A 27,965-nucleotide genomic window follows, 5' to 3' on the forward strand; every position below is an offset into this window, starting at 1 on the left:
AACTAAATACCTCAAACCCAAACCAATGGACACTTTCCTTTATTTGCCAAACTCTGTGACTGGGTGAAATACACACTTCAAAGAAACAGGGAAAGCAGCTTTCAAATGTGCAGTTAAGTACAGTCTCAAGTGCAGACCATATTGTACAGTTTACATTTCACCATGGTGTCATGGAGAACTTCATATAAACTCTATATACACATTTAAACACTGTACTCTTGAACTTCATTTGAAGACTTGTAGTGAAGTACTGTAAGCCTTCACATAGAATTTCAAACACGGAGGCAGATACTGGAACCTGTGACAGGATCCCAGCCCACTGGTACCTCCAGAACCCAACTCCATTAGCAGAGGGCTGCAATCATTCCACACCAAACACCCAAACCACCTTTCCAGTAGAAACAGACTTTATCCGCACCAGCATAAAACTGGTCTCTTCACAGATACACCAAAGTTACTTTGAGATACCACCATTCATGATGGTTCTTCAAACTAGAGCCGGAAAATCCTCAGGATCGTCAGGATTTGGAGCAACAAGCTGCACCTACAAAGTAAGAAAGGAAGCTTTATAAAAATTAATGCATTTCAGAAGCTTCTGATAGCTATGCATATGTATCTTACCCTGAAAAGGGTTCATTATTCTATTCAATGCTTTGTATCCATCAGTATCACAGAAATGCTAAGCATTATCTCAGAAGTTAAGACTACTATAATTTCTTCAGTGTGAATGTATTTATAATGCTGATCTACTGCCTGGGGAGGACCAGATCACAAGTGAAGAAAAAAGTAAAGACATCTCATCCAAAACACTGTCTGTTTTTAGAAGCAGCATGATTATCTTTTTACATTCTAAGGCTACTGCACATGTTAGATTGTAGTTTTAAACTCTGTGCTCTGTTATGACAAAGAGCCTCTTTCATACAGATGAAACAAATGAATCAAATCACTTCCGTATCATTCTGTAAGTTCCCAACCTTAAAGTATTTTACTCATACTAGACAGAAGTAAACTGAGACCTTCAGTTAGTATGAAGAATAAAGATGTTGTTTTTCAGTGCAGAAACGCTTTTTTTTTTTTTAAAGAAAAAGGTCAGTGGAAGGGTTTTTTTAATTGATTATATTGAACACTTGTATCATTATGTAGGATGCTGTAGGATTATGTTTCATTGGTAGGATCCCAGATTTACTGATCTCACTCTCAATAATCAAAGTACTATTACTGTACTACACTGAAATTTTTTGTAAGGGATACAAGCCTTTAGTTATTTTAATTACTTCCCAATTTATATCAAAACCCATTGCAGAAACAAATCTTCATTGCATCCTTTCCTCTAGTTACCATTACAGCAATTAGTAATCAGACCTTCTGAAATTTATGTGTTAAGAGTGGTAAGCCTGAACCAGTATTTAATTTTAAGTAACATGGTATGGGTCAGCAACTCAGAATAACCAGGCCAACTTACTATGAGGCAGGAATTAGAAACAAGCCTGTCATTATGGAAACCAGTAATTCCACATGAAAGAAGGCAGGACACACACACCCTCCAACAAGCAAAAAAAAAAATCTCCAAGAAAACAACAACAAAAACCATAAAAGCCATTACCGCTACTTCTGGTCGCGGTCCTGCCTCTTCAACTCGTCTGCCACGACCACCTCGTGCTCCTCTTGATCCACGGCCAGGGCGAGAAAGACTCCCAAAATTAATATCCAGCTGAGATGTTATGTCATTCACTGGTCTTCGAAAGACATGAGAGTCATCTTCAAAGTATTTCTGCAACTAAAAAGAAGATCTGATTAAAGCCAACAGCTTCCACATACAGCCTTCTCCCCTCCCTGATACATATACACATGCACACTTGTATTACAGACTAAGAAGCAGATAAATGAAGATGACATCCAGAATAAGAGACAGGCCTTAACTTGCACAGGGTTTTAACAGAGGTGAGGCAATTGCAGCTTCCCAGATGTCTGGGATAGTTCTTTGTTGGCTCAGAGAGTCCTGGCAACAAAGTCTTCTGTACCAGCTCTGTAGCACTGAAGAGGTTTTTCAGAAATCCCACCCATGAGGTTTTCTAAGAGACCAGAGAATAAGGCTTAAGCTACTTACTCCTGTAATTATCTTCAAGTAATGGTTAAAAGGCCATAGTAAAGCACAGTATTTGACCACTAATCGATCTATCAGTCTATTTGTCTGCAGCTAGGAGATTACTGTTGTTTTAACTCTGTGTATTCCTATTTCCCATCATAATTTTAATGTGCGCTGTAGTAATGATAACATATATATAAACTCACCCCATGGAGTGATGAATCACTTATTTTATTCAATGTCTAACACAGGGATTTGACTTGTCCATGTCACACAGTTCCTGTACATCCTATTTTATGTTCATTTTGACAAGGCCCCTTGATACTGCCAGCCAAGAAACTTCACAGGCAAAGAGAACAGAAACCACCATGTACTGTTCACACACTTGCATACTCTCTTCAGAGCTTGTGAAAGATACTTTCCCCACCCCACCACCATCCCCCTCAGAGAAAGAAGAGGGGATAACAGCAACTGTGACCACCAAAAGGCATGCTAAAAAGGGCACAGGTCACTTCAGTATTAGTGTCTGTCCCTGGAAGAGCTCAGTCATCTAAGACAATTAAGTCTTAAAAAGCTGCAAGTTTTGATGTTAATATTACAACCAGACAAAGGATAATATGTGTATTCATATGTGCATGCAGACTTTAAGGATGAGAATTCCATCATACTAGACAACAACTATATGAACATACTTCTGTTATGCCCAGAATCTGAAATATAAGTAAGGAACTTGTCATGTAGTTGTAAGTAAGAAACCTCCCCTCTCTCCCCAATTATATCAACTAGAAAGTTGTCCCTGAAATGTCAATCCCAGTAATATCATGGAATAAAAATTGGGGAAAAGGAGGCAAAAAAAGCACATTACTACAGAACAAGCTCTTGAGAGTTACTTCTAAGAAGCAGGACCCTAAAACTGAAAAAAAAATAAAATCCATATATTTCAAGAGCACAATGAAATCTGGGATCCAGCACAGATGAGAAATAGGACACTTAGCATCCAGACTAACAGATGACAAAACCCAAATTTAATACATACATGGAAGCGTATACTGGCAAGTAAGCTAAATTGGATTCAAAGTTAGGATAAGAATTGTTTAGTAAACCAAAGTTTCTCTAGCAGCATTACCAGAGATCTACATAGGTGGCAGCAGCAAGGACACAAGTTTTATATTGCTAAGATTGAGCCATAAAGTAGAACAACTTGATATATTAGGTGTTTGCATACAAAATAGGGGTGATGATCTGAGAGAAGAAAATGAACAGACGGTAAGTTTAAAGCAAGTTTTGGGGCACATATGTCATTACAGTAACAGAGTTTAGATACTGATTTCTAATCTGTTCAGATTATAGTAAAACTAGTAGAGAAAGAATAGAGACAGTTTCCTAACAGTGGGCATAAAGCAGAGTTTACAGAATTCCTGAGGCAATGCTTACATCATCACTATATTTTGACTTGTGAATCACCACTGCTTTGGAAGGAACAGTGGATTCTGGCTTCCGGATGTTGAATTCAGGCTTTGGTCGATTCTGTTGCTGAAGATTTTTCCACTCATCTAACGTCATTTCTTGAACTACTTCTTCCATTGGCTCTCCTTCAGCAACTCTAAAGGTTTATAGTTGTAAAGTAAAAACCATTAAAAAAACAAGCCAGGATGAACAAGAACACTAATCTCTAAAGTAAGGATACTAAACAAAACATTTGGAATGTTTCTCACCAAATTACTATCCTCAATTTCACTTATTCCCCACAGTAACTTGATGTGCAAGTTTTAAATTAATATAAGTTGGAAAATATACTTATGGCCTATTTGAACATAGTTGTATGAACAAATGCTATCTCCAGCCTCCTGTAGTAAGTTCTGGTATTTATCCAGTCTCATTGTAAGTTCAAGCACTTCAGATTCTAGACAAAACCAGGCTGTGTTTTGATCTGGCATATTTTTAACCCTACTGTTTAAAAGTGGATCAACTCCTAGCAAATACAGCCATAATAAAAAAGCATAGCAAGAAGTTTTAAAACAACCTAATTGCATGTTTTATTGACTCATACTGCAGGATGACAATATGAGATGGATTCACGGTTCAGGGCAGCTTTCAGTCAAAAAGACACGATGATCACACCATGGGATCTTCTAGGTAATTATTAACATTTCCTTTGTTAATTTCACAAGATGCTTCTTTGATTTCTTTTGTCAGATGTAGTAGCACACAAGGAAACAGTATTTATCACCTTGCAAAACCAGATTAGTCCTAGTCCAGTTTTAATTTGTCACAAAGGAGAACATATGGAGTACATCAGAGTTTGCCTTGCATATTTTTGAACTGTAAAGACAGAGTCCAAGGCTTTATGTCTGTATTCATAAGACTAGATACATAAGACAAAACTAAACACTACACTACAGGTGTACTTTTAACGATATTTGCAGAGAGCTATTCCTTACTAAGCAGCATCACATGCGGGGAGCACAACTCACTTCATCACCATAAGATCACTTCTTCCCCTGCAGAAACAAGCCAGGTACCAGGAACTACAGGAAAACTTGCAGTGATTGCTCCCAGACACTTGAAAAAACATTTATCTCTTCTTCCACACAAAACCGCTATGCATCACAATAGCAGTCAAACCTGGTTAAGTATTTCCCCAACACCGATTTTTCAAAAAAAACATTTCAGTAAGTCCCTTCTGGTGGAAGAACTATGGATTTGTTCTTCCTCACTCAATCACAGTTCCAAGTTTTCTTCTACCAAATGCTGATGATTTTTCCAATGGAAATACACAGTTGATTAGATGCAAGTTGGAAATTTATCATGGAAAGATGCAGAATCAAATGACAGTCAGTGAACTGCACATTTTGTTTTTGAAGTTGTAGAAACACCCCATCAGAACACACACATTTGCTGGGAGTGTTCTGTACATTTAGAACTAGCATATATATAGGAACTGGCCTGTTATATCTCTTCCTATATCTCTTCCTCCTTGATCATGCAGAGAAACATTCTGTTTCTTGCCAGTCAAAATTATCCAATATTTTCCTTGAAGCACCCAGTATATGACAGGTAGAAGCAGAACTGATTGGATGAATAGGATGAATACAGTTTTAAATGCGCTTCACAGAAAAATAAAAAATATGCAAGTCTTGCACCATATGCCTACCCTCTGATATGCCTTCATGCCCTGTTATTTTGAAAATTCAGCTAGATTAACCAGAAGTTAAATGTTAAAAGACTGGTAAGCAGCTTGAAGTTCCATACTAATTAAGAAGATCTGAAACTATATTAGAAGGACTGTTAAGAAAAAAAATTAATGGTAAATAAAATAAAATAAATGCTTTAAATAAAAAGGATACTGGTGAAAGATGCAGCTTCTTCTGAAAAAACAACAGATAATGTTTCATGTATAAGACCATTAAGAACCAACTGCACCCCAAACATTTTGTCATCCTCAAGAGCAAGAAGCCAGATAATTTTTGATCAATTATCTGAAGTTTCAGTTTTGGGAATAGGTGTTGGAAAAAGCAAGCACCCAGGGGAAGGAAAAAAAAAAAAAAAAAAGGAGAATGTAAACTAATAAAAAGGGGCTCTATTAAAGTGGTTTAATCTCTTCCTAAACAACTACCTCAGGACAGAATCAGTACACTGCAGATCTGAACTTTAGGAAGCCTTTTGTCCTCCTCTCCCATGAAGTTTTCACCACATTAGGGAGACACTATTTCAGTCTTGGCAAGAGCTGTAGAAGGATAACAGAACTCGTTGCAACAAGTACTTGAGAAGTAGCTGTCAATCTCTCAATCTGCAACAGTAGAACAAACATCTGAGTGGGGCTTTAAGGCCAGCTCTGTGCTGTTACCTGCAGTGTAATGTATAATACATGTACTGCATTTTCTGTGGCACAACAATTGCAAAAGAAAAAGGCAATAGCACAAGTGTTCAAGAATACTGAAGGACTGACTGACCAAGCGAGTGATTTGAAAACAAACAACCAAAACAACCACCACCAGGTAGTCCCAAGGACACGCAGAAACACTTACTTTCAGGCAAAAAGCATCAGCCACCCAAATACAGAAAGAACCACTAGCAAAGCAGAAGCTCTGAAGGAGGGACCCCAACCCCCCAAACTGTGCAAGAGTATTGGAGGTAACCCAAGACGTCAGTGGTGATAGAGTGGAACAAGGTCTCAACTGAGTAATGTTTTCTACATGAGAACAGGTAGAAAGTTCATCTGCAAGACAGATATGAGGTCTAAACTACATGATCTACATGGGAAGCCCTTAAAGAGATGCTGAGGAGAAAAGAAAGAAAGAAAAAAGACAAAAGGGGGGCAGAGAAAAAGGGGGGGCGGGGGAAAAAAATAATTTTTGGCGGGGAAAAAATAATTTTTGGCGGGGAAAAAATAATTTTTGGCGGGGAAAAATAATTTTTGGCGGGGAAAAATAATTTTTGGCGGGGAAAAATAATTTTTGGCGGGGAAAAATAATTTTTGGCGGGGAAAAATAATTTTTGGCGGGGAAAAATAATTTTTGGCGGGGAAAAATAATTTTTGGCGGGGAAAAATAATTTTTGGCGGGGAAAAATAATTTTTGGCGGGGAAAAATAATTTTTGGCGGGAAAAAATAATTTTTGGCGGGAAAAAATAATTTTTGGCGGGAAAAAATAATTTTTGGCGGGAAAAAATAATTTTTGGCGGGAAAAAATAATTTTTGGCGGGAAAAAATAATTTTTGGCGGGAAAAAATAATTTTTGGCGGGAAAAAATAATTTTTGGCGGGAAAAAATAATTTTTGGCGGGAAAAAATAATTTTTGGCGGGAAAAAATAATTTTTGGCGGGAAAAAATAATTTTTGGCGGGAAAAAATAATTTTTGGCGGGAAAAAATAATTTTTGGCGGGAAAAAATAATTTTTGGCGGGAAAAAATAATTTTTGGCGGGAAAAAATAATTTTTGGCGGGAAAAAATAATTTTTGGCGGGAAAAAATAATTTTTGGCGGGAAAAAATAATTTTTGGCGGGAAAAAATAATTTTTGGCGGGAAAAAATAATTTTTGGCGGGAAAAAATAATTTTTGGCGGGAAAAAATAATTTTTGGCGGGAAAAAATAATTTTTGGCGGGAAAAAATAATTTTTGGCGGGAAAAAATAATTTTTGGCGGGAAAAAATAATTTTTGGCGGGAAAAAATAATTTTTGGCGGAAAAAAATAATTTTTGGCGGAAAAAAATAATTTTTGGCGGAAAAAAATAATTTTTGGCGGAAAAAAATAATTTTTGGCGGAAAAAAATAATTTTTGGCGGAAAAAAATAATTTTTGGCGGAAAAAAATAATTTTTGGCGGAAAAAAATAATTTTTGGCGGAAAAAAATAATTTTTGGCGGAAAAAAATAATTTTTGGCGGAAAAAAATAATTTTTGGCGGAAAAAAATAATTTTTGGCGGAAAAAAATAATTTTTGGCGGAAAAAAATAATTTTTGGCGGAAAAAAATAATTTTTGGCGGAAAAAAATAATTTTTGGCGGAAAAAAATAATTTTTGGCGGAAAAAAATAATTTTTGGCGGAAAAAAATAATTTTTGGCGGGGAAAAATAATTTTTGGCGGGGAAAAATAATTTTTGGCGGGGAAAAATAATTTTTGGCGGGGAAAAATAATTTTTGGCGGGGAAAAATAATTTTTGGCGGGGAAAAATAATTTTTGGCGGGGAAAAATAATTTTTGGCGGGGAAAAATAATTTTTGGCGGGGAAAAATAATTTTTGGCGGGGAAAAATAATTTTTGGCGGGGAAAAATAATTTTTGGCGGGGAAAAATAATTTTTGGCGGGGAAAAATAATTTTTGGCGGGGAAAAATAATTTTTGGCGGGGAAAAATAATTTTTGGCGGGGAAAAATAATTTTTGGCGGGGAAAAATAATTTTTGGCGGGGAAAAATAATTTTTGGCGGGGAAAAATAATTTTTGGCGGGGAAAAATAATTTTTGGCGGGGAAAAATAATTTTTGGCGGGGAAAAATAATTTTTGGCGGGGAAAAATAATTTTTGGCGGGGAAAAATAATTTTTGGCGGGGAAAAATAATTTTTGGCGGGGAAAAATAATTTTTGGCGGGGAAAAATAATTTTTGGCGGGGAAAAATAATTTTTGGCGGGGAAAAATAATTTTTGGCGGGGAAAAATAATTTTTGGCGGGGAAAAATAATTTTTGGCGGGGAAAAATAATTTTTGGCGGGGAAAAATAATTTTTGGCGGGGAAAAATAATTTTTGGCGGGGAAAAATAATTTTTGGCGGGGAAAAATAATTTTTGGCGGGGAAAAATAATTTTTGGCGGGGAAAAATAATTTTTGGCGGGGAAAAATAATTTTTGGCGGGGAAAAATAATTTTTGGCGGGGAAAAATAATTTTTGGCGGGGAAAAATAATTTTTGGCGGGGAAAAATAATTTTTGGCGGGGAAAAATAATTTTTGGCGGGGAAAAATAATTTTTGGCGGGGAAAAATAATTTTTGGCGGGGAAAAATAATTTTTGGCGGGGAAAAATAATTTTTGGCGGGGAAAAATAATTTTTGGCGGGGAAAAATAATTTTTGGCGGGGAAAAATAATTTTTGGCGGGGAAAAATAATTTTTGGCGGGGAAAAATAATTTTTGGCGGGGAAAAATAATTTTTGGCGGGGAAAAATAATTTTTGGCGGGGAAAAATAATTTTTGGCGGGGAAAAATAATTTTTGGCGGGGAAAAATAATTTTTGGCGGGGAAAAATAATTTTTGGCGGGGAAAAATAATTTTTGGCGGGGAAAAATAATTTTTGGCGGGGAAAAATAATTTTTGGCGGGGAAAAATAATTTTTGGCGGGGAAAAATAATTTTTGGCGGGGAAAAATAATTTTTGGCGGGGAAAAATAATTTTTGGCGGGGAAAAATAATTTTTGGCGGGGAAAAATAATTTTTGGCGGGGAAAAATAATTTTTGGCGGGGAAAAATAATTTTTGGCGGGGAAAAATAATTTTTGGCGGGGAAAAATAATTTTTGGCGGGGAAAAATAATTTTTGGCGGGGAAAAATAATTTTTGGCGGGGAAAAATAATTTTTGGCGGGGAAAAATAATTTTTGGCGGGGAAAAATAATTTTTGGCGGGGAAAAATAATTTTTGGCGGGGAAAAATAATTTTTGGCGGGGAAAAATAATTTTTGGCGGGGAAAAATAATTTTTGGCGGGGAAAAATAATTTTTGGCGGGGAAAAATAATTTTTGGCGGGGAAAAATAATTTTTGGCGGGGAAAAATAATTTTTGGCGGGGAAAAATAATTTTTGGCGGGGAAAAATAATTTTTGGCGGGGAAAAATAATTTTTGGCGGGGAAAAATAATTTTTGGCGGGAAAAAATAATTTTTTGGCGGGAAAAAATAATTTTTTGGCGGGAAAAAATAATTTTTGGCGGGAAAAAATAATTTTTGGCGGGAAAAAATAATTTTTGGCGGGGAAAAATAATTTTTGGCGGGAAAAAATAATTTTTGGCGGGAAAAAATAATTTTTGGCGGGAAAAAATAATTTTTGGCGGGAAAAAATAATTTTTGGCGGGAAAAAATAATTATTTTTTGTTTTGGGGGGGGGGTGTTGATGTGGAAGCGGGGGGGCTGGAGAAAGGGCAGGGGGGGAAAGGGCAGGGGCAAAAAGGAAAGGGCGGATGTACCGGGTCTGGCTGAGCTGGAATTGGTTTTCCCCTATAGCAGCCCTCATGGTGCTGTGTTTTATGTTGGGAGCTGCAGGGTGTTGATAGCACACTGGTGTTGTGGCTACTGCTGAGTGGTGCTTACACAGCACCAAGGCTCTTTCCGACATTTTCCCCCCCACAGTGGGACGGGGTGGGCAAGATCTTGGGAGGGGACACAACCAGGACAGCTGACCCGAACTGACCAAAGGGATATTCCAGACCATATGACGTCTGCTCAGTATAAAGCTGGGAGAAAGGAGGAAGGGGGTGGGGTCACCCTTGGTCCTCCGAGGCAACCACTACACGTATTGGAGCCCTGCTTCCTGAGAAGGCCCGACATGGCCTGTTCATGGGAAGTAGAGAAGAAATCTGTTTTCTATTTTTGCTTTCGCGCGCGGACCTTTGCTTCACTTTGCTTTTAAACTTTTGCTTTAAAACTGCTTTTGTTTTACCCACAAAGGTTGTGGGGGTTTTTTTCCCCCGTATCTTATTTTCTTTCCCCTCTTTGCCCTGTTGAGAAAAAAAGGGGACAGTGGGGGAAGTGATAGAGCGACTTGGTGGGTACCTGGCATTTAGCCAAGGTCAAACCACCACAGCAGAATAAAAAGAAAGGGGAGGAAAAAAAAAGAAAAGAAAACTTTGCATATCCATGATGCTGAGGAGAGACACTCGGAAGAAAATAATAAAAACACACACAGTAGTTTGTTTTCAAAGTATTGACCATCAAGGGACATTGAAATGTCTTATCAGTAGAGGACATTTAAATCAACTAGACAGGAATGAGAAGCGGCACAAGTATGGTTGGTCATGCTTTGGGCCAGCAAGACCCCTTTCATATCTAAATTTCTATGATCATAAGACAACACGAGGACATTTCACCACACAGCAACTTGACCTCAAAAAAGCAATCACAGATACTGCTTTGAAAACTACACATCTATCAAAAACAACCACTTGCCTGTCCTAAAGGAAACACTGGTGGATTTACACTGCAAGTGTTTGGTTTTTCAACTGCAAAGTACAGTGTGATTTTTACTTCGAAGGATGGTTTCAACCAGCTAGGTTATTAGCAGTACAAACTTGTTTTAGGATGCCAAGACTCCCAAGGGGTAACACCTCCCATTACTGAAGCACAGCAACAGGAACCTGCATATCACATTTTGACAGAGACTTGGCTGTAGCAGGTTATTTTAGGCACCAAGCCTGCAAGGAAGTGCACTCCATGCATTACTTTCTACCTTCTAACCTTATGCATTTTGGGTAACTGCTTGGTGTGCATTTTCATTAATCAGGTTAATAAGCTCCTTGACACACCAATCATGCTTACAAAATATTGCCAGACAGCACAGCCTCTGGACACAAACAAACTGAATTCACAATGCAAGTACATACCGAAATATCAAATGGGAACCTTCAGTAATGGAACCTCAGTGTTTTCAATGGGTGATCATAACCCTCTTAAGTCACACCTTGGTTACTGTGCATACCTCTCTTGCAGGAACTGCTCTACATGAACACATTAATATGCAGAAATGCAAATGGAAAAGAATGTCATTCAGCTCACTTGTTTGGCTGATTATTTTCATGTCATTAAAAATAATAATAGAGGGCTTTTTTCAGATCAGTTTTTGTATTATTCAGCAGCACAAAGCAAATGTTTATTCAGCTTTTATCAAGAAATCAATGACATGAATTTTTCAAAATATCATTTACAGGAGCATTACCACCAGTTATAGCAAAATTAAAAGTTAAACAAGGTAAGACTAAGTGACAACTGTATATATTAATTATAGAAGAAAAACACTGAACCAAACACTTATGAAGATCTGGCTTGGTCTATGGATATCTTTATGTCCTTACTGGAAAAAAACCCAAAACCAAACCAGAGAGGTAAATACCTCAGTGAACTTGAAGACAAGTTTTGAAAGCTTCCTATTAAGTAGCCAGAAGAATACATAGCGCCAGCAAAAAGGAAGAAAGTCCTGTGTGAAGAAATGGAAGAAAACCCCAGAGAATAAATACTAACTCTGCAAATACCTTTGATAGGAATTGATCAAACTGTGTCATCCTGAATAAAAAGAAAAATCTACTCATTTGAATTACCACTCAACACAAGTGTGTTACATGGTTCAGACTGCAAAGACAAGTTCAACAGAAAGCAGCTGTGAGGAAATTTTATACTTACTACTTGCAGGAAAACAACTATTAGCATGCAGTTTGGGATGCTATAAACAAAGATAGATATTGTTGATACACTCAAGGAAATTTGGAGATATGGAAGGAAATAACTTGATTTATATTAGAGCAGTATTAAAGAAACTCTTGTCCTGCAATACTTTTCAAATGGAAGTTCAAGAACAGCAATGTTGACACAGTTCCTGAGACAAGACCCCATGAGTTACAGAAGCCCATAGAAGTTTTTCCAGAGTTGCACTGAAATTATCCAGTACCACACCAGAAAGCTATACAGTACCTCCACGCAGACAGATTATTCCAAATTTCCAGAAATGCTTTTTTCTTTTTAATGTAAACAGTTACAACAGGTGCCATGGTTTTGGCTGGGGTAGAGTTAATTTTCTTCCTCCTAGCTCATATAGTGCTAGATTTAGTGTGAGAATAATGCTGGTAACACACTGATGTTTTAGTTGTTGCTAGGTAGTGCTTAAGCTAAGGACTTTTCATTTTCCCATGCTCTGCCAGTGAGCAGGTTCACAAGAAGCTGGGTGGGAGCATGGCCAGGACAGCTGGCTCAAACTAGCCAAAGGGATATTCCATACCATAGGATGTCATGCTTCACATAGATACTAGGGGGAGTTGGCCAGGGGGGGCAAATCACTGCTGAGGCACTGGTCAGCAGGTGCAATTGCATTGTGCATCACTTGTCGCTTCTTGGGCAAGTGTTATATTCCTTGTTATATTCCTTTTCATTACAATGATTATTTATTATTGTTTATATTTTATTCTATTTTAGTTATTAAACTGTTCTTATCTCAACCCATGACTTTTACTTTTTTACAATCCTCGTCCCCACCCCACTGGGAGCCAGGAGTGAGTGGCTGCACAGTACTTAGTTGCTGGCTGGGCTTAAACCACCACAACAGGGAAGAGAATGAGAGAAGAAATAAACCCAAGTTTTCCATCTCTTCCTCAGTACAAGCACACAACAGCAATAAGCAGTAGAAAAGAGATGGATTCCTTGGAGTCACTGCGTGTAAGAGTCAGAATGAGAACAATCCTAGCAGTAGCTTAAGCAAACACACACTCCTACACCCTCAATATTGAAGCTGTAGCGAAAGCAGAAGGTAGCCTAGCTAGAATCTTTTCCTGATTTGTGTTACCTGTCAGAAGACAGCAACTCTGGAGAGCAGGGGCAACCTAAGCATACAAGACCTTAAAATACATCCTGAAGCCTGAAAACCATATCCCACCAGCTTTTGCTTTTAAATATTAAAAGAACAACAAAAATAATTCCACCTTGTTAAGGCATATGCCATACAGCCATCCCTAATTACCTAGGCGCTATTCTCATAATACACAGAGTCACCAAGATGACACTAACCCTAAAGGTAAGTGCAATGAGGTGTATGTAATTCATATTTTTTATACAGATCTGTGAGTCTTCAGGACAGTACTTACCACACTGAAAAGAGTACACCATGCAGAATTTTGTACTTGTAGGTTACTTCCATTTTTGAATCTTACAGGTTTCAGTGGACTATTCCTAAACTAAGTTTTTTTAAAAAACACAAAAAGGAGTAAAATTTCCAGAAAGGCTCACAGTCTGACTGAATACCTAGTGATCTCTGAGAAAGGGAAAAGAATTAAAGACAACTGGCAGATTCTATGAGATGCCTTTTCCACTACATATACTTCTCATGCCTTGCACTCTACAAGGAACTGATGTCAGGACACATTTACAAAGAGCTTGAATTGGAGTAAAAACAATCTAAAACAAGTAAAGGTACCAGAAGCTGAAAAAAACCTGAATAACTGTTCTCATATTTAGCTAATACAGTGCATTTTTGACAGTTTATCTACACTACCTATCCGATTTAAGTTAGTCTAGGAAGAGTTTTCTGGAAATCCAATTGTAGTTATTCAATTTCAGAGACTGATTTCCCCATGTATACCCACCTCTAGCTATATTAAAAGCTAGTTTAAAATTAAAAGAATCAAAGCTGTATCAACTCAGCTTCTTACAGGGTTATACAACCTGAACCTATAAAACAGGTTTTGTAGTCTAGCCAGCTTTATGATTAAGAAATGAACGAAGGCCACTAATAACTGGAGCTGCATCAGTACATAAAAAAGGCTTCACAGCAACAGAAGAGAAGGCTGATATATTACACTGACCCTCTTTCACTCATCAGGAGATGCTATAAGCTATTTGATTATTCCTTAAAGTATCTTACTTGGACAAGATCGTCCAGTTACTTTTTCTTAAGTCAGTGTTTATTTGCTGTGAAGTAAATTCTCACTGGACACTGATCAGAATGAAAGCTAGAAGACAAGGGGCAGATTTCTCTCTGTTTCCCTACTTCTAAGGTTCACTGCAATACTATTTCCAGCAAGTTTTTAAACTTCTGCAGAGGGTCTTAATGAATAGATGACAACTGCCTGGTATTAGTGACTGATGAATCCTGAGTCAGAGAATTTTATCTTAGTGTATTTTACTTGTGTTTGTACAATTGCATAGGCACCTTGAATATCTTTTTCTCAGAGAACTTCAAAAAGCAAGGCAGTTTTTACAAATTAGCCAATTAAAAAAGGTAAGAGACAATAGGTAGCTCCTCCTTAAATTATCACCAAACCGTAGGAATGTAAGCATCACTGGACAACTAAATGCAATCTGCAGCCATATAAGCCAAGCTTTAGCCAGAATTAAGGATGCATTTTCTTGACTCACAAATATAGGCAAAGCTTTTCTATTTATAAGTATATGTGCTCTAGCAAAACTTCATAGTTCATATTTCAGGTATGCCTTCCCAATACAAGTATATCAGTAACAGTCAATTGTTTTCTTTGTATTTAGAAAGAAAATATTTTAGTCAGACTATACTTGTTCAGATGCTCTCCTTCAGATGCCCCCGGCTGCTCAGCTGTTTCTGCAGTCTCTTCCATTGGAGCAGTCTGTTCCATCCCACTAAAACAGCAAACAGAAGAAACAAAGTCTTCATGAGGCACACTGGGAAAAGCCTTGCAGATCAATACATCACTTTTCCCCAGAATTCCTAGGGAGGGGAAAAAACAGAGAACCACCACCTCTAGGAACATAAACAGAAAGTAGATCTACTAAGTAGCTAGTTGAGCAACTAACAATGTGAGAAGTATTAAGAAAATCCAACTTCTATGTACTTTTAATCAAAAGAAATTAAAAGTATGCAGGAAAATAAAATAATTCAATTGTGAATACTAATACCAGTACTTGGTTACAGTGTATCACTGATGTTTGAGCTTGCTTTTTTGTTTCTTTTCAACTATTCAAATGGTAAAATTCATACTCCAAGTTAATATTTTCTGTAACACAGACATTAGTTCACTGTCAAGTGGGAGCAGTAGCATTCTTACTTTCATTCTACTGGTAGGCATACACATTTAACACCTTCTGGCTTTGATGCATCACTGAGCACAATTAAGGCACTGACATGCTTTTAGAATTGTTGTTTAGACAACTCCAATTTAATGTCACTGTCACCACACACACAACCCATATCACAGGAAAGCATTAATATCTCATGTTTATATCATAAGTTCTGATGCTACCGAACTAGAAAAATTTAACTAGTGAGAATAAATATAAGGAATCTTAAATTTCTTTTACTTTAGGAAGTTCACACAACCTTCCCTGACATCATACAGAAACTACTAGCTGTGCTTTTGGTCAGCTAGTTTTGTGCTATCAGCTCACAACTATGTTAACCTAGCTGATCCTCTCTTTTCAAAAGCCAGAGTACCTAACCAATCTTTTACTTTTAGTATGAAATATTACAACCTTTCAGAAGAACTTGAATATCAAGCCCCAAAATTATTACCCATCAGTGCTGTATTTTTCAACCTTTTAGTCAGATTGCCTGAATCCACAATCTAAATTTTAAAAATTTATTTTTAAAACAATTTTGTGAATGAAACTGTGTCCAAAGATGTTTGCTGTAAGTTCAAAGCACTGCCTTTTCTCTGTCCTTTATCAGCTTTCAGTTAAAGAGTTCTAGATGTATATGAGAACAAAAGCTACTGGAAAGAGTAGCATATTGCTTGGTGCAAAGAATGGACAAAAACAGACATTTCCAGTGAGCTTTTTGCAAATTGAAAAGAAACCAGTAAGAGAAATACAGAATTGAACAGAAAATTCCCAATTTTCTTTTATCTAACTGACCATTAATAAGCCATCACATTCTATTACTGATCCTACTGTGAGCTTTAAAACATATTTCAGTGCTAAATATTACCTCCAGAACCACAATGAATCACATTACAGCTTTGCAATTTAGAAATGATCCATAAAATTTAAGAGACTGGACTTTAAGCCCACTGAGAGTTTCAATCTTTTAATCGGCATCTTGTAGCAATGCCATTAAAAACCAGAGTCCCACTTACTTGACTATTGGGAAAAGTCATAACTTACTTCAGTTAAAAAGACAACTTGGCCCCAGTCAAAAGATTTTGGCAGTCTTAATTGAAGAAACATCACCATGCCTTTGATACAATTTAATCCCACCAACATGAAGGAGACTAGTTCAGAAAACTGTAAAGCTACATTCACCACAACAATTAATAGAAAGGAAGGCTTATAAAGCTAAAAATGGACATGAAACTGATGAACAGAAAATCGTGATCTAAGGTGGGTCACAGAAAATCATGATCTGTGGTGGGCACAATGATAATATTTTACCTTGTATCATCTTTAACTGTTTCCCAGTTGCAAGCTCCACCTCCACCCTTTTTGTCATCTGCTTTCATTCCTCTAAAGATAGAAACAGGGTTCTGTGAGTTCAAGAGCTTTTTTTCATTAGGATCTCAGACTAAAACCAGTATTGACTTTTTGCCAGCCTACCTGGATATAAAAGAAGGGAACAGAATACTTAGGAGACACTACTGCAGTGCTGACTATTGTTTACTTGTACACCAAGTAAGAAGCAGCACACAGAACACTTACGTTTTATCATTCCCACTTTGTCTTTCAAACTCCCGTTTTCCTCTTTGGTCAAAGCCATCGAAACTTCTATTTATTCCTCTTCCTCTACCTCGCATTCTACCTCTTCCTCCACCACGACCTCTTATTGGCCTTTCACGGTCTAATCTTTCAGTTGGCCTAAAAAGAAAATTTCTAGTGAGATTTTTGTTGCTACAAAACAGTTAACAAGGAGAAAAAAAAATTGTGTGGTTGTATTTGTGCAGCTGTGAGACATCAGTATATAAGAGCTACTGTACAATTTTTAGAGTGCATCTTTACACAGCACACAGTACAGTTGTATTAGTTTTGTCATTAAAAATGAACATAAACTGAACCCGTGGGAATTATTACAGATAACAGGAATAGAAAGATCAGCTGTTTATTGATAATACTGAAAACATTAAATAAGACATTACAAAACTGTCAAATCTTCAGCAACTTTATCAGGCAATAGCTCCACTGTCTAAACCCAGATTTATATGCAACTGCTAAAAATTTCAGGGAACTTGTTAAATACCAACTATTGTGATGTAAATCAAGAACAGCCACACTCAAGCGTTAAAGGTTTATGTGGAATTTTCTAGTGCTTATAAAGAAAGCAAAATTGATATGCATTCACTGACCAAGCAGTAAACAGTATGACAAACATTTATTTTCACTTTGAACAGTAAAATTCATTCAACTTGGAACCTGCACCACATGTTCTGCAAAGCTTGGTAGGCAAGCTCAGAAAAGAACATTTATGTTCCAGACTAGGGGTTACATTTTCGGATCTTTACACTTTTCAGTTTCATCTTATATTTCTAACATTTAACAAAACTGCTCCAAACCAATCTGTGACGAAGCTGAAATTACAGCTCTGATGGGCATGAACTAAATTGTCTTGCAACAAATCTACATGTTAATAATGCAACCATGCCTTCAATTCATGTCTGGTTCCCAGATCTGCCTTAAGAGGGTTAAGTCTTTCCCTTCCCATTCCTGTGCAGATCCTCCACGAGGCACCTTACTTCTCCCTGTATGACACATACCTTTCCACTGTGAATTCCACTTGTCTTTCTGTTTCATGGGAACGGTATTCCCTGAAAGATGGTCTCCATTCAGTTTTGTCTTGTTTCACCTCTGCTCCTCTGTTATTGAATCCTTGCTGTTCTCCCCGTTTAGGTGCTCGCTTCTGGCCTACACAAACACACAGATACAGGTTACTAACAGTTTAATAACAAACTGAATTGCAGTTACCAAACTACTGACTGAAATGAGTTATTTACAGTCTTCTGATTTACCCTCTCCACTCCCAAGTCCACCAAAATATTAAAAGCACTTAAAGTTCATGTTGTCAGACACTGTGTATTTTAAAGGCATTTACTTACTTTCCCTTCTGCACTGATGAATCTGCCTCAGGCAAAAACTCTATGGGTGTTGACACAGCTCAGACATTTCCAGAAAAGACAGGCTGAAGAAAAATCTCATTTCACTCACACTAAGTCACAGAAATCAAGAATAAAAACTGTTTCTCTCATGATTTCTCAAAGATCTTCCTAGTGTCCTACAGGACAAGGCAGAGAAGCTTCAATGGAAAATGTGAATTGCAAGATGGCTGCAGGAGCAATGAAAGTGGGGGAAAGAGAAGGACTGTTAGAGACAGGTGTTAGTTGTTGATCATGAGACAACACACCTCCTGCCTGATGAGCTGAATTTAGAAGTATGAGCCTGGACCTCTACTTTAAGCTCACAGCTATGGTATCCAACAACCAGAAGTGGGTCACCTCCTTCTATTACTGTTCTATGGAGAAGAGGACCATTCACCAAGACTACAAGTCACTGAGTTTAAGTGACAGAAACCCAAGCAGTAAGCACAAAGGCTTCCACACCACTAATTGATTCTAGAATGTCAACATATTCCAAGATAAAATGTATTTAAGCTTTTCTGGAGTTTGTTCAGCCACTGTCGGGGTTAAAGAAGAGCAGGTTGGGTAAGGTGAATGCAGAGAAATGGTGTATTTATAAGAGAATAAACTGAGGTTATCCACTCAACCCATATACATCTAGCATAAGAATAAAGTTCATTATGTGCTTCCTTCCCCATTTTCCCAAAGCCTGGGCTTTATTTAGGACAAAGTTTTCCAGAAGCAAGCCTTTTGTCTGCTAGGCCCCTGTACTTACACTATTTGCTGAAAAAGGTGTTGGTTTAAGTCAGTCAGTCTCAGAACTAAAGAAACACTCTTCTCAGACCAACAAAACTAAGATATTCTTTCCACAAGTAGCACCCTTGCAATGCCGAGAAAGTCACTGAACAAATGACAGTCCTGACTACTGTGCCTCTCTTGCTAGCACATAAAGAGAAAAAAGGCTATCCTATGTCACAATATTAAGATACAAATTAATTCATAGCTCCACAGAAATGCACATATAAGATGATCTCTGATCAAAGCTTAGGTGGCAAGCATGAAGTCTGTAACAACTTCTTTAAAAAGAAAACTTCAAAGATCTACTCAGTGAATAAGGTAGAAGAGTGGTAAATAAAGCTTTTTATTATGTAGTAAGGACAGTCATATCTGTAAACAGAAGATAGTTTTATTTCTGCTGCAGAAGCAACCCTAGCTTTGGTTTTCTTTAAACTACAAACCACGTGACATAATGTATTCCACTAATTCTCTGTTTTCAGGGTTTGGAGTTGCTTGATCATTAAAGCAGCAAGTATATTTGCAACCCAAAAATTATGATGTAATCTCTGGATAAAGGACAACTTTTGAAATCAGTTTCTGAGTACGTTTTTCAAACCAGGATGCTTTAATAAAAAGCAAAATTATAAAGAATACAGAATTGACATGCTGCTGGGAAACATGTCTGTTCTATGTACATCTCAACTGCACCAACTATACAAGTGTTAATTCCAAATTGGAATCTTGCTGTGGAAAAAGTGACTGCTCATTTCTGACCTAATTTTTACTTTGTTCGGATCTGGATGCACAACTGCAATACAAGAGTGCATTTTTATTTATTTTTGAGCCTCTCACTGGCTATCAAAAACATCAGTTATCCTAAATAGAGTAACTTGGCAAGAATGCAGTAGTCAGAGCCCACCTTCCCTACATACTTAGAATTATCCTCAATTTCAACTTCAAAGAGCTCCTTAGAACTAATAAAGCAATGGCAAAAAAATGAAGATGCAAAAGTCATTTTAAAAAGATGGTCTCTGGTTTTAGTACTTAAAAGTACTTCAAAACAAGTCTTCTTGCCAGATATGCCAGTGTATTACTTATCACTAGCACTGACCATGCTAGACAAAGCAGTTAAGCTCTACTATGATTTCAGTGCAAGGCTATCTCACTTTGATGCTAACAATTACTGCAGTTGGATTTTTAAATACTAGAAAGATTATTTGTGGCACTTATTACCTGTATAAAAACATTTTTAACTGGTTTGTCAGACATGCAGCAGTGGATTACAACAATATGCTGCAACTACACCTCTCTAATAAACCAAATCACCCTCAGGGCAGAAGCTTGTGACCTGTTTTATCAGTTAAAATACCAGCACAACTTTCAGCTCTGTATATAAAGGCAAACTAACTAAACTGGACCTTGGCAGCAGTGATAGCATAAGCTATCTGATTTTAATCCTCTGCCGTATGTCTGTCCCAACACAGGCTCATTTTTATTTAAGGAGCTGAAGGGCCACCTACCCTTTGGGGAAAAAAAAAAAAAAAAAACAAAAAAAACCCAAACATGAGCAATCTTGTTTAGCACTGCCATAATAGCTTTTACTTAAAAAGAACTGGGATATGGTTTGAATGTTCACTAACTACATCTCCAAGTACACCCCAATTTTGTCTGCTTGTTTGTATATACAGACTGGTATGCAGGTTTTCTTCAAAACCACAAAAAAAGCTCTGGAGTTTTGTGGATCATCTACCTGAGGTCTTACAAATAAATATCATGCTGAAAGCACAGTAACCTAGTTTAGACTCTCTTTAAGGTGGTTTTCCTGTGTTTTACAGTTGCCCACCGTTCCCCACCTCACCACAGCTTCCCCAGGAGATTACTGCAGCAGCCCAATCTGTTGGTTGTTTGTCACTTTACTTTCTAAACTGAGGAATCAGAAGAGAAATTTGATGCTCAAACTGTTTCAATAGACCCAGCTTTTCTTTTTTTTCCAGAAGCAGCAGCTGAGCTATTATTAGAAAGACGTCTGTCAATACTAAAATTACCAGCTACTAGAACTAGAAGTTGCTAAACAAAAAAAGCCCAGTTTTACAAGCCCTTGTTAAAACTCTAAATCATACAAAGCTAATGTACTTAAGTAGTTTTCACCTTCCTCACAATAGTACTTTACTACCAGTATTAGTTTTATTTATGCTGCAGCATTTAGATAGCAAGACTTTCTAGAAAAGTGTTTTTAATAAGCGTGTATCACAGAACTTGCAACTGGGAAAGCAGAAACTGTATTTTTAAGACCTGCATTGCCCGATTTCGCAGACACTGGATAGCTATGTATTAACAGACAGATTTAAAACAACACAGTAAAATCTAGCTGCCTTTTCAGCATTGTTGTCTAGCTCTCACCAAGCTTCTCTACCCAGATATTTTGCTTGGAAAGAGATAGTTTTCTAGGTTTTATGGGCTCTTCACTGGCCCCCACTGAGACAGTGTGCTCTCCTTTATTTTTTTTTACATTTTTAGTTTTAAGGTCAAAAACAGTTTTGGTGCAGCAAACCTTGATTTTAGACAGGCACCACAAGGAGCCCAGCTTGCAACTGCTATCAGTAGCTACAAGCTAAAGCAGAAATCTTGCTCCATTTCCCCCATTCCCTTACGTAAGGAGCATGGCAGGTGAAGGTGGGAGCTGGCATGCAATTCACAGTCTGAGGGAGGTTACTGCTGCAAAGAGCACCAAAACATTGTATTCTGACCTAATCCAGCTGACAACATTGCATCATAGTGTTTTATGATTTCTCACAAGCCTGAGACCAACTCATCTCACCAAAATAGGTGGCGCTAAAACCCAGCGAGACAATTCCATCCATGCTGCATTTTCACAAATGCAGTCTGGGATGAAGATGTGTCAAATGAAGAGCATTCCTATTTTGCCCAAGTAGCACACACAGGAACAGAGCAAAGGCAACCTGTGTGTAGTTTTGATTCAGTTCGGATGAACATTAGAGCACCTATAGTACCTGGATGAAAGACTTGTGTATCTTATAGCATGTATCTGAAGGAAAAAAACAATGACAAAATACTCTCCACATGGCAATCTTCCCTTAGTGGTTTTCTGAATCAGAGACTATTAAGCATTGATTCATGGAGGACAGATCCACAGATGGGTTGCCATGTCTTCATCCAGACTCCTGCCTGAAAAGATATATGCTTTGATATATCAACATCACCCTACAGCAAGAGGGCCACAGCTCAATTATATTCCCTGTAGAAAAAGCATTCTTTATTTCAGAAAATCTGTCTGAAATTATATCCCTTTATTTCTGTAAAATAAGAACCAATAAATATTCTTCACCTTCTCCAAGCCTCATCTGCAGTCCTATATACACTCCTTTTGTATCCTCAGACACCCCCTCTCAAAACAAAAAACTTAATCTAAATTTCTCCCAATACATGAACACTTCTGTAAGTTTCATCATGCATGTCACTCTAGTATGCTTTTTCTAGTTTTAACATCTTTGAGGTGACCAAAAGAGCAGACACACTTCAAGACATGGGAAGGTGAGATTACTTCAAAGGCATAACAATTCCTTTTCTGCTTTCCTTGCTACTGCTACCTCAGTAATTCCCAACACTGCTTCTCCCCTAGATGGCAACTGGAAATAGACCTGCTGTTCTATTCTTAACAGTTCCAATGACTCCAAACTCTCTTTCCTAAACTATAATAGTTTGAATTCGAAAAATCTTCCATGTAGCTATACAGCTTGCAACACTGCCCCCTACCTCGATCCACGTTCTCCCATACATATTACTTTACACTTACTGATAGTGAATTATCCTGCGTCATCTTATAGCTCGTTTACAGAATGTAATTTGTATCACTGCACTGCAACTCTTCTACTAGGCTAAATAACATTGTACCAGCAAACTTCAGTTATTTGTCTCTCTCACAGCTCTTTTAGTACAGACCTCCCACCCATCTACAAAATAAAAAATTTAAACTAGTCTTAAAATTTTTCATTTTGAACAAGATTCAACTGCATTTTAGATGTTAAAACAAAGATCACAGCAGCACAATCACTGGTCCTAGGTTCAAATCTCTCCACTTACTCGAAGAAACCCTTCTTTCCTCTGCTTTCAGCTTAACAGCTCATTTTTAAAATGAAAAAAATCTGAGCTTCAAGAAAGAATTTAATGGGAGTTCAGAGTAGATGAAGCAAGTACAAAAACCAAACAGGAATACTGTTCCAGTTGGTCTGGAATAAGGGCAAGTGGAGAAATTGTGCTATAATGCAAGGATCTCTGTCATTAATTATGGTTGCATGCAAAGACACTATTTCATTACCACCTCAGTAACACAATAATACCTATACAAGGAGAACCGATCTTCCTTTACAATAAAGCTGCTTAACTGGAAATAGTAGAAGACTGTTCACACTCTCAGGGACTTATTTCAGAGTATAGCAGATTTAAGTCTGCACAAACAACCTTACTTCCTCCCCTTAGCGTGTGTGTATCCATGTGATTTTAATTCCAAACTTCAGGCAATTAATTTTGTGAACTAAAGCATGGCTAATTACATGATTTGCAGAATAATACCACAGTATCCCAAAATACAGAAAAAAAGGCTTCAGCTATTGCATGCAACACACTAAAAAAACACACATGGAGTTACTCTATTCTGTGGTATTTTGTTTCCATGTGTGCCAGTACACAATTACTGAATTATCTACTGCAACTTCCCTCTAGACAATCCTTATGACTATGCAACTGAATTATATTTGAATAAATTATTTAAAAATAAGAAAATTGCAGTCAGTATAAAATTCCCCAGATAGATTCTGTGTCATATTAACTTAAAACTGTAGCTAAAAACTCAAACACATAGTATTCAGGAACTACATCTAAATGTTACACGAGTCATCAAATGTACATGAAAGAAGAAAACCTTTTAGAGGTATTAGCAACAAAGGTTTAGAGATTTCAACAGAACAGAGCTTATTACTGCATGATCAACAAATTTAATTTGCCTGGACCGGTAAAGAATGCAAGCTCTGCAACTGGGCCTTTTGAATAAAGAGCTGGCAAATGCTATTTGGCCACTGTGCTAAGAATGAACTGAGTTAATGTTAAGTGGTGCAATTATAAGAGCTGTAATACCTACAAACAGCCTTTACCCAAATCCTCAGCATACAGTCTAAAAATCACAAAACAAGAGAGTCAGTAAAAGAGAAAAGATAATCATTAAGGTCAGAAGTGTAGGTTTTCACAGACTAGGAAATAGGAGTCTATTTTCTACTTAAACAGTCTCCTTACAGTGTCAATTCATAATAAATGGTTTGGATTCTAAATGTCAAAGTACTGAATTATCTGGCAAAGTCCTCTTAGGAGGTTTGTTTCAAACTGAAAACATCTCCAGAAATTCAGTAAAAGTTCCTCTGGAAAACGCAGTGAAGAACTAAATAAAGAAGTGTCCACTTACAGAACTTTGTGAGTAAACCTTCCACTCTAACATCAAAACATAGCACCAAAAGAAGTCCCTCAGACTGCTGTAAGACTTCTTATATATTGTAAGATCGAAGTACTAGGCCTTCTTCAAGTCTTTCTAAAGATGAAGACTATTTTGTTCAGATTTAATATGCTCAAGAAACAACACAATAATAAAGCAAAAATTGTGAAACTTAACGAGACTTTTTGTAACCCAAACAAGCAAAACACCCTAGTAATTGGACAAAACAGTCTGGACGGGGTTCAAGGGAGGACTATGAAGATGATCAAAAGGCTGGAGAGCCTACCCTGTAAGGAAAAACTGAAGGAGCTGGGTCTCCTCTTCCTGAAAAAGAGAAGGCTCAGTGGGGGGGCCACGTCACAGAGCTACAAAGAGGATGGAGGCTCTCACTTCGCAAGGAGCCACATGGAGAAGACAAGGGGCAACAGGTACAAGTTGCAACAGGGAAGGTTTCATCTTAGTATCAGAAAGAAACTGATAACAGTCATTCAGTGGAACAACCTCCCCAGGAACATGGTGGAGTCCCTGTCACTGGAGGTTTTCAAGATGCAGCTGGACAGGGCACTAGATGATCTCTTCTAGATTGCCTTTCCCAGGAAAGATTGGACCAGACAGTCCTTTGAGGTCCCTTCCAACCTGGGCGGTTCTGTGATGATTCTATGAACACTAGTACAATGCAGACTGGATTTTGTCATTTCAACCATAATATCAGAATCTGATTCAGCTGTTCAGAGGGCTCTAGATGCTTCTTTATGGTGTTTAATTCCTAATCAGTGAAATGAAATCACACAGTTATGCCCAAAATCCAGGGGAAAAAAAAAAAAATCACTAAGAGACTGGAAACAAAATATTTTGTGGTTTGGCTGTTTGTTTTTTTTTTTTTTTTTAAATACAAGTTTAGTCGTTAGTTTCACAACTAGGGTGATCTCTGTCCTTCAGAGCAGGCTTGCTAACACAGCACATCCAAAGGAGAAGCACACAGACAGGGCCAAGTCTCAACTCTCTGCCCTGAGTTAGAATCCTGGATGCTATACATTTACAGTCCTTACTTCACAACAAGCCCAAGACATAAACATACAGCACACACAAAATCCAGGATGGCCACTTCCTTTAAAGAAGGAAGTGCAGCGTTTTCAGAGCAAATAACTCTTCTTAAGATAGATGTTAATTCACTTTCACAAAGGCTACTATAAGCCAGCAGTCTTTTCTCCATTTTAAATTAGCAGGAAATTAAAACAAGGTGCACATGCCTGCTGTGTCTATATGAGAAACCAGGTTTCTTAATATCAAGGTAGCAACAAATAGTCAAAGACACTCCAGTGGGTCACTGTGTATTACCACAGAATTACACTCTGAACCTGTGTGTTTAAGATACCTATAGACAAATAGGACATAAATGATGCTCTTCACAAAATTCCACACTCCTGGTAGGTTACCGATAACCACCCGTTCCTGTTCAAGAACTTCTTCATCAAAGCTTGAGACTCTGCTGTTCACTGAACAGGCTCATTTGGCTTCTGCTGATAACCACAGCCAAGTATCCTTTAAATAAAATAAGCCTGTTACTAGGGTGCATATTGGTCTTACTGGCAGAGATCTCTGACAAAGTCACATAACAACCACAGAGGGACAGTGACAACTTGTTAAGATAATCCTCTACAAAGATGCTCATTGACTGGTGCATATTTCGCATTGAAAGATTCTCTGCTCCCTGAGGTTGGATAATCACTGTTGGAGCAGTGTAAGACCGCAAGTCTAAGCAATAGAATTGGTAGCACTGGCAACAACTTGATAAGCAAGAATCCCAATTCAAAGGTCACACCTTTTTCTAGGGCATTAAAACACACAGTTCAGTTACTGTTAACAGGACCTTTTACTACAGGAAGAAATTAATATCTTAAGAATAGTTAATGTGTTAAGCTTCCTTGCCTGCTGCAGAAGAATGGGAATTTACAACTCAAGAGGCTAAGACCTGAACCTTCTGTGCAGAGATTCTCAATATTTGGAAACCATCAGCCAGCTCTCAGATACTTAAAATACTGAATCTAGCAACCTGAAGCTCAACACCAGGTAAATAATAACAACCAGACTAACAAAACCGCCTACAAATGCAAGGAGCTATAAAGCCCAGCAAAGCCTTCTGCTGCAAAGAGGACTGGCTCCCTATTCCCCCAAGCAACATTTACCATCAAAACCCAGCAGCTGGCAAGCAACCTAGACCACCGCTGAACACTGTACTAAAGAGTTCACCAGGAAACAAGTTTTTATTCAAAGGTTGGACGTCAGTGCAAGCTTAAGGAAAACTAAGCACAGATCCCCGGGCACATTATAACCCTGAAGAAGCTGAAGTGCCACACAACTCAGAGGTACCAAGAAAACAACCAACACCAACGGAAAACGGCCAGGGTGACAAGTGATGAAAAGCATCAGCAGGGGCGCTAAACCAGCATGAAAACGACAGATGCTGCAGTGGAAGAGTTAATGCTCTTCCATTCGTTTCTTAGGACTATTTCTTAAGTTTTCATTCACACGTGCAAAGGTCCGTTTCCCCTTGGAAGCCCTCCGCGTCTGGCGGGCGAGCTCTGCAAGACCGCGTCGGGAGGTGCCCAAGCACGGCCACCCGGAGTTACGCGACAGTTATCATCTGTTTGCCCAAGGGGACTTCCAGGTAAGCATTAGCAACGACAAAAATACAGTAAACTGGGTTTTCTCAGTTCTGCTTTGATGCCGCTACCGACAAGCGCCTGCACGCCACGCCACGGCTGCCAAGAGGCGGGGCAAGCGCGGAGCCAGCGGCGAGCCACGCCGCGCTGCAGGTCCCGGGCTGCCCGCACCAGCACCCCGCCGCCGGGACCTCACTCCTCAGGGAAACCGGCTGGCGGGCCGCTCGCCCCGCGGGACCGACCGCCCGCCCCGAGCCGCCGCCCCCGGAGGCGCTCCCGCCCCGCTGAGGAGGCGCCGCCGGCGTACCGGGCTGCGGCGGCGCCCTGAGCGCGGGGGGACTCCCGGGCTGCTTGCGCTCCTTCTGGGACTCCCTCTTGCCGCCGGCCGCCCTGCCGCCGGGACCGGCCCTCCTGGCGGCCGCCGCCTCGTCGCGCTTCTTGCGCTGCTGCTGGCGGCGCTCGGCCTCGCGCAGGATGTCGAAGGGGTCCGACTCGTCGTCCAGGAGCTGGTAGAAGCGGTTGGCGACGGCGCAACCGAAGCTCTCCTGCATGACGGCAGCCACCTGGCTGCCCACCGTCCCCTTCATCATCGCCGCGGACGGCTACCCTCCGCCCCGCGCTCCCGGCGCTGCGGAGGTGGCAGCGGTCCCGGGGCGGCCGCTGCGTAGGGCTGAACCAACGGGCACAGCGGGGGGGGGCGC

At 38.7% G+C, this 27,965-nt stretch overlaps 1 protein-coding gene across 1 annotated transcript; it reads right to left on the reverse strand.

Moving 5' to 3' along the window:
- Positions 1-23: 23 nt before the first annotated feature.
- HABP4 (hyaluronan binding protein 4) lies at positions 24-27,965 on the reverse strand. The gene is made up of 8 exons (XM_074855175.1): positions 27,572-27,965; positions 17,968-18,115; positions 16,919-17,074; positions 16,655-16,726; positions 14,825-14,908; positions 3,521-3,689; positions 1,604-1,777; positions 24-544 (listed from the first exon to the last, which is right to left on the reverse strand). Exons 1-8 carry the CDS (start codon positions 27,852-27,854, stop codon positions 488-490), a joined length of 1,143 nt encoding a protein of 380 aa, XP_074711276.1. The 5' UTR covers positions 27,855-27,965; the 3' UTR covers positions 24-487.

Source organism: Strix uralensis, chromosome Z, assembly GCF_047716275.1.
Source record: "Strix uralensis isolate ZFMK-TIS-50842 chromosome Z, bStrUra1, whole genome shotgun sequence".
Classification (NCBI taxonomy): Eukaryota; Metazoa; Chordata; class Aves; order Strigiformes; family Strigidae; genus Strix; species Strix uralensis.